Genomic DNA, 20,394 nt, shown 5'->3' with positions numbered 1-20,394 from the left:
GGAGAAGAGGAGGCTCAGGGGAGACCTCATCACTCTCTCCAACTCCCTGAAAGGAGGTTGGAGCCAGGGGGGGGTTGGGCTCTTTTCCCAGGCAACTCTCAGCAAGACAAGAGGGCACAAGAGGTCTCAAGTTGTGCCAGGGGAGGTTTAGGTTGGCCATGAGAAAGAATTTCTTTCTGGAGAGGGTGATCAGGCATTGGAATGGGCTGCCCAGGGAAGGGGTGGATTCTCCATCCCTGGAGATATTTCAAAAGAGCCTGGATGTGGCACTCAGTGCCATGGGCTGGGAACCACGGGGGGAGTGGATCAAGGGTTGGACTTGGGGATCTCTGAGGTCCCTTCCAACCCAGCCAGTTCTATTATTCTGTGATACGTGGATGTGTGTAAAGTCTCTGTCTAGAGAGATATAAATATACATTCAACAGAAAAGAAAGTTACTTATTGAAACAAAATGATCTGCATAGAGCTTCAGTGGATCTTTCATCTTGCAGGTACACCTGAAAAAAACCATTTAACATTTCCTGTTAAATGGAATATGATAAGCAAGGAAATGACAAACAGGTATTTTCTCACTAAACCAGGTGCAATGCTGGTTCCTTATAAAGTGCACATTGATGGCCTTAACTTCAAACAAATCAGAAAGAAGCCCTGCTTAATACTGCTTTTAGCTGGGTTTGGTGGGGTTAGGTTGAGTTTAGCCCTTCTCATCAGTTCTCCATTGCAGAGGATGCTTGGGCCACCTACATCTTACCTGAGCCTCTCTTTTATGGTTCCCTTTGGGGTGCATATTCTTTAGTTTTGGGCAAAACAACGTAGTTTGGTTGATGGGAACTTGGCACATCAAACTATCAATGTTCCCCATGAAGGAGGCTCGAGTTTTCTAGACTCCAGGAAGGCTCCCCAAGTGAAATTTTTTGCTATCTGGGGAGGTTGCACAATTTCTGCATCTCTTGGCTCTTCTTGCCAGGGCTGGATGGATTTTCATCACCTGGAAGTTCATTAGCAGACTCTGTTTCAAGGAGTTTGTTGTCTGTGACTCAGTCCTGGGGTGAAAAAAGTGCAAGTTCCATGTGATGGTGATTGATCTCTGTGAAACTCCAGGGATTTATTGAATTAGCCCCTCTCATGGGCAGTTTTCTTTCTGGTGGAGGTGAAACCATTGTGTTACAAGCTTGATATTAAAGAGCATAAAGCAGTTGTGTGAAAGAAAGGAAGAAAAATCAGGCTGCAGCCATGGGGGTTTTGTGCTTGTTTGGTTTGGGTCTTTTTCTGGTTTTGTTTCATACAACTAGATCACTGGTGATGCTTCCCCAAGGAATTCTTTGTATTTCTCCATTTTTCCTTGTAAAATATCTGCCTTTTTTGCTGTTAAACTGGAAAACTTGAATTTTCCTGGCCCAGTTTTAAGATTATTCATGCCTTTGTAAGGTCATCTTTTTGCTATGCTTCCAAGCTTATTGTTAAAGTTTCAGTACATTAGAGTTATGATTGCTCAACTCTGCCTTCCCTTAAAAAATTATGGGATGCCTGTAAATTACTTCTTTCTGCTTCAGCAGCTTTTCTTCTCTGAAATTTTTCCCTTCAGTTTTAAACTAGTTTTCTGTTTGAGTGTTGCATTGATGATTTAACTTTCTGACATCCTATAGGTGTCATTTTGGGCTGTGTTTATAAGAAAACAAATGGTCTTAGCCTACAGGAAAAGAAATGAATCTACTGTAATTTTGAAGAATATTCCAAGGAAGAAAAATACTCCTTTTTCAGTATTTTGAAGCCCTCAGTAAATATTTGGAGGTTTGGACAGCTGCCAAAATATTTCTAGGAATTTTGATGTGTTGCAATTTGCCTCCAGTTCTGCTGGTATTCTCCAAAACCAAAGTAAGGATTTTTATTTGGTTTGAGAACAAAAAAACCCCAATTCTATGAAAATACAGATTTCTTACTTCTTTACAGTATGACACTATAATTGGGGAAGATATTTTGGATCATTTGTGATCTCTTATCCTTAGGTTCTTTGGTTTCTGAATTTGACAGTAAGTGATTTCAGGTAGTTTTGGAGTTTAGAATATGCAGAAATCACCCTGTGTGGTGCCTATGCAAATATTGTGGAATGGGAAATCAAATTATTTTTCTGCTGTGTCCTGCAGTTAATTAAAGACAGCCATTGAGTAGCAGTGGAGTTGCACTTTAGCTGTTGTCTTGTATCAGTATAAAAAGGCAGTAATTTTTTTGACAGCCACTGATTGGAAAGTTGCTTGCAGCTTTCTGAAAGCAAGGGGTACATGCTCTGGATCAATAACTGGCAAATTTCCCATTAAAAAGAATACCTGAACAATGTTCCAAATAGCCACTGGCATCTTAATTTTCCATGGAAACCTCAAATGCTCATGTGTGGAGGACAGGTCATTTTCAGACAATTTTTCCAGACTACTTGTTAACAGTTATTGCTGTCCCAAAAGGTTGACAGCTTACATGATTGATATTTCATTTACTTGTCATCACTGTTTGAGTAATGGAGAGGGCCATGGTTTTTTCTCCCTCTCTCTCTCTTTCTCCCTCAAGTTGGGCTCTTTTTTTTTCCTTTTTTTGGTAGAAAACATTCTCATGGATGTTTATTTTAGTTTGATTATTCTGGAGAGTATGTAATGTATGTTTAAACATGTCTTCAGGTCATAGAATGCCACTGGTAGAATGTTAATAAAAACTTCATTTTTCTTAAGCAATTTTGGTCCCCAGTGGAGCAGGAGAGTTTTTCAGAGCTCTGTAAGTATCAGGTGCCAGTGCCACATCTCTGTGAGGGTACATAGGGAAGGATTTGGTGTGTTCCTCATAACTCCCTGATAAAAAAATAAGTCTATGGAGTATCCTGACTCCTGAAAAAACTCCTGGATCATTTTAGAAAGAGTGGGCTTTGGTGATGAGTAGTTTTGCTCTGTGCAGGGACAGTGAAAGGCATTGGTCACCCAGGTATTGAAGGTCCAGATTTTGTGTGTTTGTAGGTTAATATAAATGAGATACCCCTCTCAAAAAATCCTGTGGTGAGCTTTTAATGAGAGAAGTGGGTTTAGCAGCAGGTATTGTACCAGATACACACACAGGAGATGGGGCTGGATCCTCTTTAAGAGTTTTTTTCCCAAAAAGTGAATTTCTTCCCCTTTCTTGGCATGAAAAGTAAGCAATGAAAAACTTTTGCATGTAAATTGACTTTTGTGTCCATCCAGCATTTGCTTCCTATAGTTCCTGGGTTTCCTCCCAGTGTAAGAGTAAAGAAAAATATTTTGTAAGATGAGGCAGTTGATAAACTTTGGTCTTCCTTAAGCTGCATGGATCAAAAATGCTTCTGTTGTGGGGAGGCATTGGTGTGAGGGAAACACACGTGTTTGATTCCATGGAGACTTAGAATTTTTTTTTTTTCTTCTTGTTGACATCCATTCTTGCCAGTTTGCATCATAATAATAATAATAATAATATCACAAACCAGTGGTAACAGTGACAGGCTGAAGTCTTAGACCACACTTGGCTGGTGAGAATTAGCATGAAAGTCAGTGGAGCTACACTGATTTATGCCATGGAGATCTGGCCACCAGCCAGCATGTTTGCTTCAAAGATGTTGGGTGATTGCAAACAAAATGTGCCCTGTGATGTGCTTGCAATGTTTAACACTTTGTGATGAGAGACTTTAGGGGGTGTTTATAGGCATTAAACTTGAAGTAGGGGCTGTCCCTTGCTCCAGGATTGTCTGCTCACCAGTGGAAGTGTTCTGTCTGGTGAGTGTTCACTCCTCCTCAGGGTTGGTGAAAGGCTAATAAAGGTCTTGATGTCTTTAATCCAGATTTTTATTTCTTCCTTTAATGGCATCCTTCATCCTCCTGCCACTTCTCAGGCTTCGTCAGACCACACCAGATGCTTCCTGGGTCTTCTTGACATTCTCTGATACCCTTGCCTCCCCTTTTGTCCCTTTTTGTCCCTTTTCCTTTCAGTAGGCTGTCCCCACAGGTCACTCCTGGCAGGGGAGCCCTGAGTGTCACTGCAGTCACTTCTTTACCCTGTAAATTTGGACAGGCAAGGTGTGCACATCACCTCCACTCCTGGGGGCTGTGTTGATGCCTCATGGCTGCAAACTCTTGGGCAGTTTCCAGATGCTTTTCCCTCTTTGGACTTTTCCTAATTGCACAGCTTTTGACTATATTTACAGTGGTTCTTTGTTTCCACATTTGACTGCTTTATTTTGTTTTTTTTTTCCTCTGGCTTCTCCAGGTGTGGCAAGTGCTGTGTTTGCTGTAAATGTTTCATTTGCTCACTCTTCTGAAGCATTCCCAGGTTTCTGGTGGGCCTGAAACTTGCTTAGCTGAGCCAAGAACAGATCCCTGGGCTAGAGTCACTTCTGCAAAATTAAATGCATTGAATTAAACAAGCCATAAGTTCTCTTACTACTATTCATACATTACTGAGTAATCTCTTTCTTTAATCTCTTTGCAGTATTACTCCACTGTAATGGAACAGCAAGTAAATGGACAGTTAATAGAGCCTCTACAGATATATCCAAGAGGTAATGCTTAACAAATTCTAATCAACAATGATGATATCAGTGGTGTTTCATCACCAGTTATGCTTTCTGGAGGTTTAAATGCACATAGCATGATGTTTACCTCTTAATTTGGATAGAAGAATTCATTTATTGTGAGGAGTGTAGTGAAAACTACATTTATTGCATCTACAATAGCTAATTTACTGGAGTAAATTAGACTAACAAGATTCAGTTTGCCTGGAACATATTTATGTACATTTAAAAAAAAAAAGCTCATTGGTGATGGTTTTGCATATATTCAAACCAAAGCAGATGAATTAAAGCTTGGATACTGACCAAAATTGGTGGTTTTTTTAAGATCTTTGATGTCATCAATCAGTCCAACAGGCTTGGGGGATGTGCCTTTCATTGTTCATTTTGAAAATGGGATCATGTCTGTCACAGAAGCTCTCTGAGTGACATATTTTATTGGAGATTTTGGGTACTTAGTGGTATCAAAACAATCACTAGTACTTTAATAGCTCTCCTGAACAGGGAAAAATGTAATCAATTATATGGGCTGAGGCAATTTAAAAATAGGTCATCTACATCCTGAACAAAAAATCCACAGGCAGCTTGTTAGGTTTTTGGGAAGGCACTGCTCCCTCTGAACTCAAAGAATGATTAAAAAAATGACTGAATACATTACATAATTCTGCTGATTCATTCAGATGCTCTCACTAGCCAGGCTTTGAATCTCGGGTTCTTAATTGATGAAACAGATAAGGTTTAAATTCTCCAAGTAAATCTCCCAGCAATAAATTAATTGAAATAATTAAAAATTAAACTCTTCTCATTTAACTGATATTATACAAATAATCATACTATGAGTTTCCCAATTAAACATTCTAGACTTCCATTACTTACAACTCTCTGAAGTTTGAATTGGGCAATTAACCAACAGCCTTCTCCAACACATACTAATAAGGTCTCAAAAGGAGGATGGGTTTCCTGGTAGTTCTGTACTGCTCCTGTGGAAGAGAGAGACTGGAGTTCAAGGGGAATACAGAGCTTTTTTTTTTTTTTTTTTTTTTTTTATGGCTCAGGATGGGATTGAGAGGGGGACTCCCAGGTATGGGAGCTCCAGCAGTCAGCAGCCAAGACACATTCATGTGAGGACAGGGGAGGCTGCATCCTCTCCTCAAGTTGAGATGGAAGGATCTCAGCCTTTTTCCTGAGCCTTACTCTCTAGAAGGCTGTTTATGGAATCATTGAATCCTAAAGGTTGGAAAAAACCTCAGATCCAACCATCAACTCAACACCATCAGCCAACTAAGCCATGTCCTCCTACACATTTTTTTGAACACCTCCAGGAATGGTGACTCCACCACTTCCCTGGGTAGCCTGTCCCAATGCTTGTCCACTCTTCCAGTAAATAAACTTTCCTAGTCTCCAGTCTAAACCCACTGACCCCCCCCTTGCAAGAAATAAAATGCCAGAGGCTTCTATGTGGCTTGGAGAAAGTGATGTAGTGAATGATTCTGACAGGCTGGGGAGTCCTTCTTGGAAACACAGGGCAATTAAATACAGACCCCTTAAGAAAACAATCTGGGGAAGTTGTGGCAGGAGGTGTTCAGTAGCTGAGATGCCTGAGTGTTTAAAGGGATTTTTTGTGGTTAAAAACCAGGCTTACTTAACCTTCTGGATTGTCCTTTTGAGTCATCTGTGGAGAACCAGCCAAGTAGATTCCTGCTCCTGCTGCCTTCTCCTTTTTCTCTTTCCTTTCCATCCAAGAATTTTCTTCTTTGTGTGGATTCAGAGTTTAGTTCAGTGCTGCTGAGGAGAGTATCCCCATGTGTTAACTCCACATTTTCACCACTGGCTCAATTACACACATTTCTGCTGGGTATTTCCTTGCAGAGGGCTTGCTCCTTCTCCTTCAGAGCTGGGCTGCTGTTTCATCTTTCCAAATTACCTTCTTAAAACATTTACTTTTTTTAGGTTGCAGCTTTAAAGTTACCCTGCACTTCCCAGCCTGCCTCTACCTTCTGATCCTTCTTTTCTGCAATAATAAATAAAATGGACTTTCCTGCATTTTTTTTTTGATTATCCTTTTGAGCCAGTTGTGGAGAACCAGCCAAGTAGATTCCTTCTCCTGCTGCCTTCTCCTTTTTCTCTTTCCTTTCCATCCAAGAATTTTCTTCTTTGTGTGGATTCAGAGTTTAGTTCAGTGCTGCTGAGTATCCCCATGTGTTAACTCCACATTTTCACCACTGGCTCAATTACACACATTTCTGGGTATTTCCTTGCAGAGGGCTTGCTCCTTCTCCTTCAGAGCTGGGTTGCTGTTTCATCTTTCCAAATTACCTTCTTAAAACATTTACTTTTTTTAGGTTGCAGCTTTAAAGCTACCCTGCACTTCCCAGCCTGCCTCTACCTTCTGATCCTTCTTTTCTGCAATAATAAATAAAATGGACTTTCCTGCATTTTTTTTTTTGATTGTCCTTTTGAGTCATCTGTGGAGAACCAGCCAAGTAGATTCCTTCTCCTGCTGCCTTCTCCTTTTTCTCTTTCCTTTCCATCCAAGAATTTTCTTCTTTGTGTGGATTCAGAGTTTAGTTCAGTGCTGCTGAGGAGAGTATCCCCATGTGTTAACTCCACATTTTCACCACTGGCTCAATTACACACATTTCTGGGTATTTCCTTGCAGAGGGCTTGCTCCTTCTCCTTCAGAGCTGGGTTGCTGTTTCATCTTTCCAAATTACCTTCTTAAAACATTTACTTTTTTTAGGTTGCAGCTTTAAAGCTACCCTGCACTTCCCAGCCTGCCTCTACCTTCTGATCCTTCTTTTCTGCAAGAACAAATAAAATGGACTTTCCTGCATTTTTTTTTACTGTCTTCTGGCATTTCAGGTTCTAGTTCTTCCTCTTTAATGAACATCCCAAATTTTGTTAGCACAAGCACTTTGCTTTCCTGCCCTTTTGGCCATGGCTCTCTCTGTACTGCAGTTGAAAGTCCCATCAATAACATGCAGCTTTCCTGCCTGTAATTGAAGATTCTCACTTTTGAAGAGCTTCCTTTGAAAGCCCAATCTTCCTTTGAGTCCTTTATCCTTTCTGCCTCTTACCTCTGAGGAAGCCTCCCAGTTGCCATCTCCACTCAGCTTCCAAAAACCCCTCTCTTCCAGAAAATCTGTCAGTAGTAAAAATCCATGTGCCATCCTCTGTTAGCTTGGGTGTGCTCTGTTCATTTGATAATTTAAAGGTCTTGAAGGGGAAAAAATTTTATTGTCTATTAAAAAAAAAAATTGTTGTTTTCTAGGTATAAAAGCCAGAGTTTATTTTTTTTATACTGAAAATAAATCCCTGTGTGGATATGCATGAGCAGGAGAGTGTGTATAAACACACATACACACATATCCTGTCTATATTAAATACACCCCAAGAATGCAAGGTGAAAATGGCACTCAAATATGTCATAAAAATTATTCTTCTTTTAACATCTTGTTCAAAATGTTGATTGTAATCCACTGGAAAAAAATACAGTATCCTTGTATGTTTTAGACCACTTGTTTGGTTTTTTTTTTTTTAATGCCTACAGTATGATAATATTTTTCTTCTTTAAGATGCATGTGGTAATTTTTAATGTCACTTAAAGGCACAGGGCCTGGCCCTAACTGATGTGTTTAATAACTATCACCTCTGTCCTTCTGACTAATAAATAGTTCTGTTTCCTGCTGTCAAAAATGGAAGGGAAACGTGTGTGCATCAGAGAAAGAGAAAAATCAAACTCGTCCCTCCTCAGACAATCCATCAAAAGTGACAGCCCTTTAACATACAATTTGTAGGGCACTGGAGTTTTAAAATGGGACCTGTCTGCAACATGGAGCCTGGGTGCCTTTAACATGTGACAAAAGCACAAATACACTTGAGGAGATTTCAGGAGGAAGCAGCAAGTCCCTTTGTAAACCCAGACTTCATAAGCAGAGGCCACATTTGTACCTCTGTGTCTGTTTGGATCCCATTTATCCAGTGTTTGCTTTCTTGAGACTGGATGCTGTTGCCCCTGGCATGGTTTTTTTGCACATTTAAAACAAATTGTCTGTGTTTGACAACGTGACAAACTCCTGACATGTGGCAGCTGCTTCCTTTAAGATACATCTTGCAAATATTTCTGTTAAATGCCAGGAAAAAAATACAGCGTGTAAAAACAGAGTGACACAAGATACTGATTTTTCATTTGAATTACAAAAGGAGTCTGATCACTCCAGCCAACAGTTCTCTTGATTCTGATGTGTTTTAAGCAGAAATTAGAATTTATATTACATGGTGTCAGAAAGCTCTTAGCATTTATAAATGCTCACTCCTGCAAGTTAAAAATCCTGGTTGGTAATTCCCACTCTGGGTCTTGTGAGGCACTTTTCAATCATTTCTCTCTGCTAATTTTGGTGTCACCCTCATTTCTTTTTAAAAGATTCATTTTGAGCAAATTTGTAAATGGCCCTGATGTGTTCTACAATTTAGTCAATTACTGTTTCAGCCTGCAAGCCTCCTGGGAAACGGAACATACATGGCCTGAAGGTATGAATTTCAATAATTGTTTCAGTAAAGTTAGATGGATTTGTAATGCTGTGTTCCACTTATTGAAATGTCAAATAAAACTGCACCTTCTTGAGCTCTGGCAAGCAGATTTTAATTTTTATTTTTTTTTTTTTTTGTGAGGGTGGGAGAAGGATTCATTCTGCTGGGTGTTGGCTGCAATATCTGCACGTGCAGTTTTATTGGAAATGGAGTAGCCTTTGGTTTTGTTTTTAACCTCTGTTAATAAGATTCCTAAATGTTAATATTCTGTTTATCAACTGATGTCTGCTACTACTTCAAAGAGTTTTAAACCCCCAGCATATTAATTTGATTGCTGTACTCTCTCTAGGTGTGGAAAGCACTGGAATAAAATAATTTCAGGTGGTTTGATTCACTCAGGTGTGCTATTGCTTGTCATCCTCCCCATTTTGAAATGGGAATATATTAAATGATCATTTAATTGTTAAAATGAGAAGAAATGGTGGTCAGATCATCTTTTTTTCTTTTTTCCCCCTGTATTATTTAACTCAGCATTTAAGATTTAAAGATAATGTATTGCAGTCCATGGTTTCTGTAGCCTGCTAACCTACATACAGGCAAGACCTCAACCATCAGCATGCCTAGCAACAAGCTAATTAACCTTCCTCCTGAAATGAGAAATTCATGGCAAATTACAGGTTAATTAGAAGAGTGTCCTCTGAACACAAACGACTGATAAAGATCCTTTCCCTGCCTGCAGGTAAATACACGAGCAGGGGCTGCTAATAATAGCAGCTCAGCAGTCTCGGATTCCCTTCCAAGCAATAGGTAAGAGTCAAGAATTGGGAGCATGTGTTTTGGGTTGGTTTTCTTTCCTTACAACAAAATGGAACCTCCTGTGCTGTAGTTACCAACAATCAGCTTGGTGTTGAATAACTTTTTCAATCTGAGTGAAGTGGGAAGGGTGGAATTACCTTGGTTCATGGATCCCGGAGCTGAACTCGTGCTGCTGGTTCTCCAGAAATGTTTTGTGCCAAAAGAAATTAATTTTTTCCTATATAAATGCTCTTTTTAGGGGTGTGCTCATTGTTTCAGCTGATCTGATAATCACTGTCTAGGGCAAAGTCTGTGTGTTCAGGTCTTCGTTGCTCATCTCATTTCAGGATTCTTTGATTTAAAACCTGGTACCTGATGCAGTTGGTTTATTTTTATGGGGCAAGATTTTTGAAAAACCTGAACAGCTTAGGTGCCCTGTTTCATACAGTTTCAGCAAAGTATTGGAGGCCACCTCTGTTATCTTTCTTTTTACATTCCAGTCCTAATTTCATACCCCATATTTAGATCTTAAAGTGTAAGATAACTCATTTTTTAAAATTAAAAAAAAATAATATTTAAGTATTGGAGCATAAACACCCTCTTATTACATGAACTGTTACAGAAAGTCATTGTGCTCCATACTAATGTTAAAAAAAATAAACCACAAAAACCCCCTTATGTATTAAAATAAGAAAGTCTACCTCCATTTTCATGTAAGACCCTATTTGAAATGTGGGAGTAGAAATCCCTGGAGATCCCTTTCAGGCTAAATTATTCTGTTATTCTAATAAGCATCTAATGTTACATTTCCCCATGCCTGAGCATGCTGCTCCCTTTTCTCTCTGAGAGCATTTGGGAAAAAAAAAAAAAACCAAAAGATGACAGAGATGAGCATGACCCAAGACACAGTCATCCTCCAGTGGCTGAGGTGTCAGTGCCTGTTCTGGGAGACACCCCCAAGTGCTGCTGTGGGGGGACAATCCCAAAACCTGCTCTTGACCTGGTACCAGGTCAAGATGTGCCATGGGTACCCCTTGATGAGGAGGGTACCACCCCCCGTGGTTGGGGTAGCAGAGGGTTGGCTCCATTCAAGTGCCACTAAAACCAGTTTGGGTTTTCCCTTGAGTGGCTTTTTTGAGATTAAAAAAAACCCCAATATCCTGGCAAAGTCTGCCCCCATCCCTTGTGGGGGGGGGGGAAGTTTTGTTGCAGTGGTCAAACCCATCTGAGACTCTTGAAAGAAAATAAATCTCCATCTCTTTATGAACTGCAGTCCTCCTCCCAATCTGCCATAGCCTTGAACTAAATAAAGCTGCTTTCTGCTGCTGTTGTGCTTTGGCTCTCAGTACTGCCTGTACTTTGAGCTTATTTTTCAAGTGTGTTGAAAATGAAGCTTCTAGAAGGTTCTTGTCACCTTATTTGGTGGTTAATTGCAGTTCCTTTTCCTAAACCTTCTGCACGACGAGTTTTGTTTTTGAAGTAATTGAAAGTCTCTCTTTGTTTCATGTTCACAAATTGTTAGTCATGAAAGATGACAAGATCAACTTATGTTTCCTTGGAAAACTTAATTTTTTCTTTAAAGTAGTCGTGGGAACAAGAGGCCTATTAAAGAACAAAGCCACCAAATATGAAATCTGTGTTTTCACTGCTCTTGTTAATAATGATCTGTGATCAAGACACGTGCACGTGCCTTTCAAGAATATATTATTTTGTACTTTTTTTTTTTTTTTTTTATACTTCAGTGATAAGAACAGAATGTCTCTTTGAGATTAAGTTTTGCAGACATATTGCTACCCAGGCAGTTTGTGGTGCTGAACCTGCAAGGAACTGAGTTTGTCAGGAAAGGAGATGAATCAGTGTTGTGTGAGTGGGTGGAAGCAGCTTGAAGCCATTGAGAGCTGGATTTATAAAACTCACCAAACTGATAGCTGTGGTTTGGTAAAGTTCTCTCACTGGCAAAAATAAAAAAAAAAAAGACTGGGGGTCATTTTGCAGGATTTGAGACTGTTGACACCCCCCTCAATTTGGGCATGGCCCTGAGATGCCTTAATCAGGAGTTGGACTCATTCTGCTGCAGATGTATAGAAATTTTGGGGGGGTAATGCCTTAAGGAGTTTTAAAACAACCTGAGACACTTGAAAACTGCATGTAAACTTGATTTCACTGATGTTTTTTGAAACACCTGCTGTGTAGGGGTATTTTTTCTTTTTTTTCCTTTGAGCTGACAAACAGTGGGTTGGATCTTGAAGCATAGTATATCTAAAATGCTTGTTTTTAATGGTGAAAAATAGATAATTTTCTTAAATTGCCTTCCTATCTCTGCAGTCTGCAGTTGGAGGAGTAGCAATACTGAACATCAGTCAGCATTGCTCCTGTTAAATCCATTCAGAATATGTAACCATGAGCTTAACCTGATGCCTTCTTCTTTTTTATCTTTCACTTCTTTTTATAGAGTGAAATGGCACAAGCATTAAAAGTAATTGCCTCGGGTTTATTATTTTTTTCTTTTTTTTTTTTTTTTCAGCTTAAAAAAGTCCTCTGCAGAGCTGAAGAAAATCCTTGCAAATGGCCAGGTAGGTGCTGGAATTGAGCCTTGGCTACGTGCACCTCTTGTTACTCCCTGTGATTGGCATCCCACAAATAAGTGGAGAGATGCTGGCTGCTCATTTACTTGTAATGTGTTCTTTTAACACAGAACTGGAAGGCCCATGAAAACCTTCATGATATGAATGAGTTATGTGTCCTGCTTTGCTTTGATTGGCACAGCAATTTGCTTCCCATTTCTCAAAATGTGCTAATCAGATTTAGCTCCAAATAGATTGAAGGTACCTCACACATGTTGCTCTGCTGCCACAATTCCAGGGAAGAAAGTTAATCAATTTTGAATAACTAAGTCAACTGCTCAGCTGGAATGACCTTCCTATTTTTTAGAGCAGGAGATACTTAAATATTTAGCAGGTTCTAGCAAGGAACTGCTCCACACTGTTTGAAATCCCCTTATGTTGTAGCTTCTTTAAAAAAAAAAAAAAAACAGACTAAACCTAAAACAAACAAAAAAAGTGATAGAAAGCTGTCTTGTTACTCTCTCTTCCTGCTCCAGGCATTAAGATTCTGGCAGGCAGGAGCCAAAGGTTTAATGTAAGAATTGATGGACAAGTGGATGTCCTGGCCAAGCAGGAGCCATCATTTCTCCCCCATTTTGAGCAGAACACAGGGGCAGGCTCCACAGTGGTGTGATGACATTGAATATCCACTGTTAAAAATAAACTCCCTGCACAGAACCCCAGATTCTTCAGCAGCAACATAAATATATTTTAATGTTTGTCATAGTGAAAGCCCTTTGATAGCCTCAGAGGCAGGCACCTGTCCATTGCCATCAAGCTTGCCTATTAGGCTCTATTGACTGAGACATCTGTGTCACTGCAAATAAAAGACTCTTATTGATTTTCTTAACTGCTGTTCACTTCCCCTCCATGTTCCGAAGGCTGAAATCTTAATTATCTCAGATGCCTATTCAGTGCCTTCACACAATGACCTCTCCAAGCCTCATTGGCATTTCATGAATCAAGTAGTTGTAGTTGAGCATGTCAAGAAGATAAAGGCAGGGGCTTCATGCTTGTCCTTCAGTATCACCTGTAACATTGGGCTCTAATAGATGAGAGTGCCCCTCAAAAACCAGGAGTTATGCAGCCCAAGATTGCAGCCTTGCCTGTTTGGCACTGACTCCTTTGAACACAGCTTGCAGATGGATTTTTAAAGCTTGCCAGCACACCTGACATGCAGACGTAGCTCTCATATTCACATTTTCCTCCTGAGGAGATTTATTCAGGTTTCAAAGTGAGAGCTAAAAAAAAAAAAAAAAAAAAAAAAAGCATTTCTCTGGGTAGCTTGAAATTCCGTGAGCACCAGCAGGATGCTTCTGAACTTGGAAAATGAAGTTGATAATTACTCTTAGTATTGCTGATTTTTTAAAAGTAGTCTTTTTTTTAGTTTACCAGTCTTTTTGTGATAAACTGTGTGTTTGGTGTTTTACTTGTTCTAATTAATAGGAAATTAATGGGTTTTGTGCTCTGCAGTGGATGGTTACAAATTTCTTTCCTGCATGGCAGAATTTTAGATACAAAGAAACCAAGATTCATACTGTGATATTAAAAAATATTACTTAAACCCATTAAAACTAAATTCAGAAAAAAGTCTTAATCCTGCTTTTTATTTATACAGGAGTTACACTGCTTGCTGCCAAGACAAAATGCCTTTTGGTGTGCTGCATTGTATTCTGCAAAATCTGGTCACAGATCTGCAACTGGAAATAGGTTTCTAGTTATAACTGGAAGTTTTCCCCCTTTTGGGGAATTAAGTCACACTTAACACTACTTAAATATGGGTTGGGTTATTATTTTTTATTAATTTTTGGCAGTTTATGCTTTCAGGCATTCATAATGATATTCCTCTGGTAGTTTCCATTTAGGTTTAATAAGGAATTCATATTAATCATTAAAAGAAGGGGACATGATTCTTCAAGATAATCAAATATTGACAGGTTAGAAATAGCTTTCTGCCTGGGTTCATTGATATAGGTGATGTGATATAAATATTTATTTCTTTTCTGTCACTCAGAGTAAATGCCACCAATTGATTCAGCATTGATATAGTGTCAACAGTTCATAAGAAACATTTGACTGGCTTGTGTTTTCCCATTAGTCTCTGCTCTATAAAGTGGGATTTACTAAATCTCTTCAATTGTCTGCTCATAGAGTGTGACTGCTTTCTGAAACCATGATTGCTTCGATTCCAAAGGCAAAGGTATGGCCACAGGACTTTGCCTCTCTCAGGCCTCTACATATAAAATAAGGATTAATTGAGCATTTTGCTTTTAATGATTTACAAGAGATGGACACTGATTTTCCTCAGAACCAGCAGGGCTGAGCTGGGGATGTTTTGTTTGCTGATCCGTAATTGAAGTCTGTTTGGGCTTTTTCATTAATTCTCTTCAGCTTGGCAGCCAATCCAACTTGGGTTTGCAGCTTTAATATTCCAGTCCTTACTGTCGAGTTCATTGTTATTAGGTTATCATTTTATGATTGAGGATCCAGTTTTTCCCAGTAAAATAAATAAATCACCACACGTTTTGGGCATCTTTATTTGAGCCAGTAAATCACACTTTATCTCTCTGTCCTCCCTCCACCCCACCCCACTCCTCCTCCTTCACCCTGGCTTTCTGGTTCTTCTTTTACCAGTTAGCAAGAAGAGAATATGCTTTTATGTCTCTGCTTCTGCTCAGTTTGTTGCTTGTAACTTGTGTAACTACAAAAAAAAAAAAAATATTTTTTTTTCACCCCAAGAAGCAAAGATGTTCAGGGCTTTGTGGGTTTGTTTGGTTTCTTTTTTAGGAGTTTTATTTAGAAGAATGTGGTTGGGGATGCAGGGAAGTGATGTTTGTTGTTACCTCAAAAACTGGTAAATTAAAAAATTAAAAAATTAAAAAACTGGTAAATTAAAGTCTTCCAGCTTGGAAGAGCAGAACTCCTTAAACACAGTGGGTGCTTCAAATTAATGAGTGCTGCAGTTTGCTAGAAATTATTTTTGGTTGCAAGGAATCCAGTATGGATTCTTGACATATTTTAAAACCCATTTCTGAATTACTGTTCCTCCTGGGGTGTCTTTTTCCCCCCACCTCTTTATTTTCATTTTCTGATTGATACAATAAGCAAGATAGCTTACAGTAATAAAATAATAATTCCTTTTTGTTATAATCCTTGATACTTGGGTGGACCATTTATACCCTCTTCAGATACCTGGCCCAGATTTGACTATGGGGAGGTAGCAATTTATTGCCAGGTTCTGCTTTGAGGTATTGCAGATTTTCTCAGAACTCAGATTTTGACCTCCCTGGAAGAAATGAATAGAGGGAAACTTTCCTGCAAGAAACAAGAATGCTTTTTATTCAGGTGGTGAAAAAAACCCACACATTTTGGACTTCATAATTCTTCTCCTTAAAACATACCCTTCAAAATCAATTAAATACACTATTTTTTGTTCATAAAACATGCTGATTATTGACTCCTTAGGGTGTTGCAGCTTGTTACCATCCCTTACTTCTTCCAGTTGAAGCCAGGGGCAAAGTTCCTCTGATTTTCCCTGACATCCTGGGGAGGGGGATGCTTAAGCCTGGCTTGGTACTGGGGGAGGGGGGGGCACGTGTCCCTGCTGACTTTGAAAAGCCATTTCAGAAGTTGGATAAATACAGATTAAGTTGGCTTCTGGCAAACTCTGCATGGCTCCCACCATGGTGCTAGTGGTGCTTGAAACAGCTCATTTGAAGCTATCTCAGATGTGCTTACGTGAGCTCTAATCACATCAGTGGTAGCAGAGCAGAGGTATCATTAAGGGTTTGTGGGTTTTTTTTTGGGGGGGGGATGCTTTTTAACACACAAAAATGGCAGAGCCTTTAAGATCTATGCCAGCCCATGTCAAATGTTTAACTTGGTATCCTATCAAATAAGAATAGTTAATGGAAACAAGTTAATTGTGACCAAATTCCTTGGAAAATATATTTTTTACAAGGGATTTTTCCAGACTTTTACTACTTAAATTGATCAGGCAGTGGAGGAGATCTTTTTGGAACAGCAAATGCATGCAACCCAGAATTTCCTCCCATTAAAGTATTTTAATTTCAAATTGCATGTTAATTCCAAAATATCTGCAGTGGTTTGGGGTTTTTTTTTACAGGTTGTTTAGCTGGAAGAGCAGTGTAACTCTGTTTGTCCAGGAGAAGGTTGCACTGTAGTTTTACATCTGAATTGCTCTTGCAAACCTGTTTGAGAAAGACCCCAAATTCCAACCTCTGCAATGTACAGTGCTTGTGTCAGGCTTCTGCTGAAATATCTGAGGATATCATCAGATATGGAGAGTTGTCCCACTGAGCAGAAAGGCTGAGCATTAGTTGTGTATTTCAAGGAAAAGAATTTTTATTGGGTAGCAGCTCAAGACTAATTTTTCAGCACACTTCCTTCAATTAGAAGTCATATAAATGAAGCACTGCAGAGCAACCCTGCTGACAGAACTGTCACCCAATTACTATCAATTATGCTGATTCCAGAATAAATCATAAACTTTTCTAACCATACTTCAGCTGACAGTTTTCTCTTGGATTGTTTCCATTCACCTCCAACTTTGGCTTTGGTTATGTGCTGTTCTGGAGACCCTTTTCCTATCAGTATCTGTGACCTGACCCTCTTGAGCTATATTATATCATTCCATTTTGACACCTTTTATCAAACTTTAATGAAATGACCCAGGCAAACAAATTGTCATTAAACTTTCCATCACTTTGTCCCTTGGTATCGTCTTTTATAAATTGGACAGCAAATGTTGTATTGATCTTCTCGTTCTTGCAGCTGAACTTGAAATGACCCAGACTGCTTGTTGTTTATGGCCCAGAGTTGCTTTTCCTTGACATTTCCATCCACAGCATGACATCTCTTTTGTTTTTCTTTCTTTCTTGTGGAGATGAATGAACAAGACATACGGTATCGAGACATCCTCGGTCATGGCAATGGAGGCACAGTCTACAAGTGAGTGTTGAATTTCACTGAAAATTTTTGAAAACAGAATTTAACAGCACTCCTTTTTTCCTTTTTTTTTTTTTTTTTTCCCTTTTTTGTTTCACCCTTTATAACTTGTGTTGAGAGGTAGCTAGGCTGCTGCTGCTCTTCAGAAAAGGTTATCGCATAAATTCTCTCCATAAACTTTTTGAGAATTGTCTTTCCATATTTACAAGGTATCTGCTCTTGGGTGCTGTGAGGGCTGGTGCATTTTTATTATCTTTTTAATGCTTAGCTTTGAATCCCTCCTGGGTAACAAGTTAATGGTTCACAAGTGGAACTTGAAATGTCCTGAAGTGTAATGAATTGCCTTGAGTATTTGCAATGCCATTATTCTTGCTGCCTCACCACACCCTTTGCTAACCCAGCACCAGGTGGGAATGACACCAGTGGGATGTGGTGACACCAGTGGGATGTGGTGACACCAGTGGGATGTGGTGACACCATTGCTCTGCCTTTCCCTGGCAATTCAAAATGAGCAATTCCCCCTTTCCAGTGTTGCAGTGACTTCCTTGCCTTCCGAGCAGCTTTGCACACAGGCTGATGAATATGTTAAATGATAAACTCCCCCAAATTTTGGTGGTGAAGCTCATACCCTGCAGCCAGTATTAATTTTAATATTGTAAAGAGCATAATAGCAGAGATAGAGTTTTCTCGACAGGAAAGTCTTTCTCATGCATAGTGCAAAGTTTAAACTACATAATGTAATATCTGGTACTTAATAGTCTGCAGTGGTGTATGAAAAATATTCCTCTAGGAATTAAGAAATCCATACTTTGTAAGAAAGCCCTGAGGGAGTAATAAAGGTTTCCTCCAGAGAGCTATTTACCATATACAGTAACCCAGCATCCCATTATGATTTTGTTTATACCTTAGACATTTTAACTTTGATATTAACATTTTTTTTTAAATGTTTTAAAAGCTACGGTGCATTTAGTTTAGTTTCTAATTGGCTGCCAGCACTGCAAAACGACTCTCCTTGCAAAAGCTTTAATGAAAGTGGACTTCCAAAACCTTAAAGGAGAACAAATCCAGGCTTTGAAATGACTGGAGTCTTCAGGAATCAGGTTAGCCTTGTAGATGGAATGTAGTTCAGAAATCTCATTGACCTCCTCTTGTTGAAGGATATTCCTCAACCAACAAACTTGCAGAAAACAGTGTTGTTTTCTTATTTTATAATAAGAAAGATTTGAGAGAGAGTGGTGAACTTTATAGCTCAGTCAGTGACTGTGATATTTTCTGATGTAATGGTGATTGCTTCCTTTCCCTGGACACTGATGGAGGCTCCAGGAGTGGATTTAGGTGGGAGAAGCATTCCAAAGGAGGACCACATGCTCTGGTCCCATGGAAGGCCCTGGAGGGGCCAGAGTTCCCCAGTTAGGGACAGGGAATATCCCTCAAAGTGAGGGAACCCACATGGGTCATTTTGTTCAGAAAAGTAGCAGAAATTAGGAGCTAACCATATGAAATCATGGCCACAGCAGGTCACACTAACATCCTCCTTCTCCATCCTCCTGCAAGCCCAATGAACCAAGGCAAGTGAACAAGTGCTTCCCTCATCTTTTTGCCCTCAGGATCTGCTGAGCTTAATGTCTGTCAACTTGTGTCTGCCCAGCACACTTGGAACAGCTCACATCTGTGTTTTCATAGTCCATCCTTTATGGTCCAGTGCTTCAAGGTGCAGAAGGTGGTATGAAAATGTGTCATTATTTCCTAATGGTGCCACATGCCAAGTACACATTGTAAATTGCTTAAAATCCTAGCAGAAAATGTGGATGAAATTCTCTGTAATGGCAAAGTGGCACATTTTGACTTCTCTTTATGTTTCTAAAGGGCTGTGTAGTTATGTGCCTGCTTTGTGTGTAGCATGGTTTTCTTTTTTGGTGACTGCTGCTTTAGTTTGGAGTCTGCAGGGGTGATGAAGGAACAGAGACATGAACACTCAAGGCACAGAGGGTAATAGCACAGGAGGGAATACATAAAACTTCTGGCACTTCTTCTGCATTGACTTGCTGCCTTATGGGGGCTGATGTCTGCTTTGTTAAGTGGGGGGGTGTTGCATTTGCCTGCAATTTGGGAAAGTAAAAAAAAAATTACCTCTAAAAACCTGAGCCTTCTTCCCTACCTGGGAAATGTTTCTACTTTTTTTCTTTCCTTCTTATTGGGTTCATATTTTAAATCAGCACTTGTGGTGGTTTCACAGGATTTTCTCCAGTGCAGGTCTCCAGGGATTGTGTAGTTTATGCGTGGATGTTTTACACATTCCTAAAGTTTGACCTTCTTTGCAGTGCAAAGATTAGCAGGATATAAATACAAAATATCTTTTCCTTCCCAAATTGTCTCCTCAGCTTTGTGTCCCTCTCAAATCTTCCCAGATTTGTGTCCTGCTGGAAGAGTTGTCTCAGTTCAGCCCTTCATTCCTGAAGAGCTGCTGGTTGCTGGTGTTGCAGGGAGTTGGCATTTACAGTTTTGTGGTGAGGTGCTTTGGACAAAGCCTGGACAGAGCTTCCCACCTTGGAACAATCAGCCCCTTCATAAAGGGAAGCTGCTTCTCCCTTGCCAGAGGAGCATCTGTGCTGCACAAGCCAGTAAGAGAACCAGGTGGCCAAGAAGGCCAATGGCATCCTGGGCTGGCTCAGGAACAGCGTGGCCAGCAGGTCCAGGGAAGGGATTCTGCCCCTGTGCTCAGCCCTGGGGAGGCCACAGCTTGAGTCCTGTGTCCAGTTCTGGGCCCCTCAGCTCAGGAAGGAGCTTGAGGTGCTGGAGCAGGTCCAGAGAAGAGCAAGGAGGCTGGGAAGGGATCCAGCAGAATTCCTGTGAGGAAGGGCTGAGGGAGCTGGGGGTGTTGAGGCTGGAGAAGAGGAGGCTCAGGGGAGACCTCATCACTCTCTCCAACTCCCTGAAAGGAGG

The 20,394-nt window shown here is 40.0% G+C and overlaps 1 protein-coding gene across 4 annotated transcripts in view; it reads left to right on the top strand.

The window, feature by feature from the left end:
* MAP2K5 (mitogen-activated protein kinase kinase 5) overlaps positions 1-20,394 on the top strand; it is a 127,350-nt gene that overhangs the window by 10,662 nt on the left and 96,294 nt on the right. For all 4 annotated transcript variants that reach the window (XM_071754120.1, XM_071754118.1, XM_071754121.1 and 1 more), the window contains 5 exons: positions 4,477-4,546; positions 9,045-9,085; positions 9,825-9,892; positions 12,405-12,453; positions 17,390-17,454. In XM_071754120.1, the coding sequence (XP_071610221.1) occupies positions 4,477-4,546; positions 9,045-9,085; positions 9,825-9,892; positions 12,405-12,453; positions 17,390-17,454 (293 nt within the window). The remainder of the gene's footprint in view (positions 1-4,476; positions 4,547-9,044; positions 9,086-9,824; positions 9,893-12,404; positions 12,454-17,389; positions 17,455-20,394) is intronic.

The sequence above is a fragment of the Heliangelus exortis genome, chromosome 11, assembly GCF_036169615.1.
Source record: "Heliangelus exortis chromosome 11, bHelExo1.hap1, whole genome shotgun sequence".
Classification (NCBI taxonomy): domain Eukaryota; kingdom Metazoa; phylum Chordata; class Aves; order Apodiformes; family Trochilidae; genus Heliangelus; species Heliangelus exortis.
The sequence above is the reverse complement of the archived record's forward strand: the minus strand, read 5'-3'. Positions and strand labels throughout refer to the sequence as shown.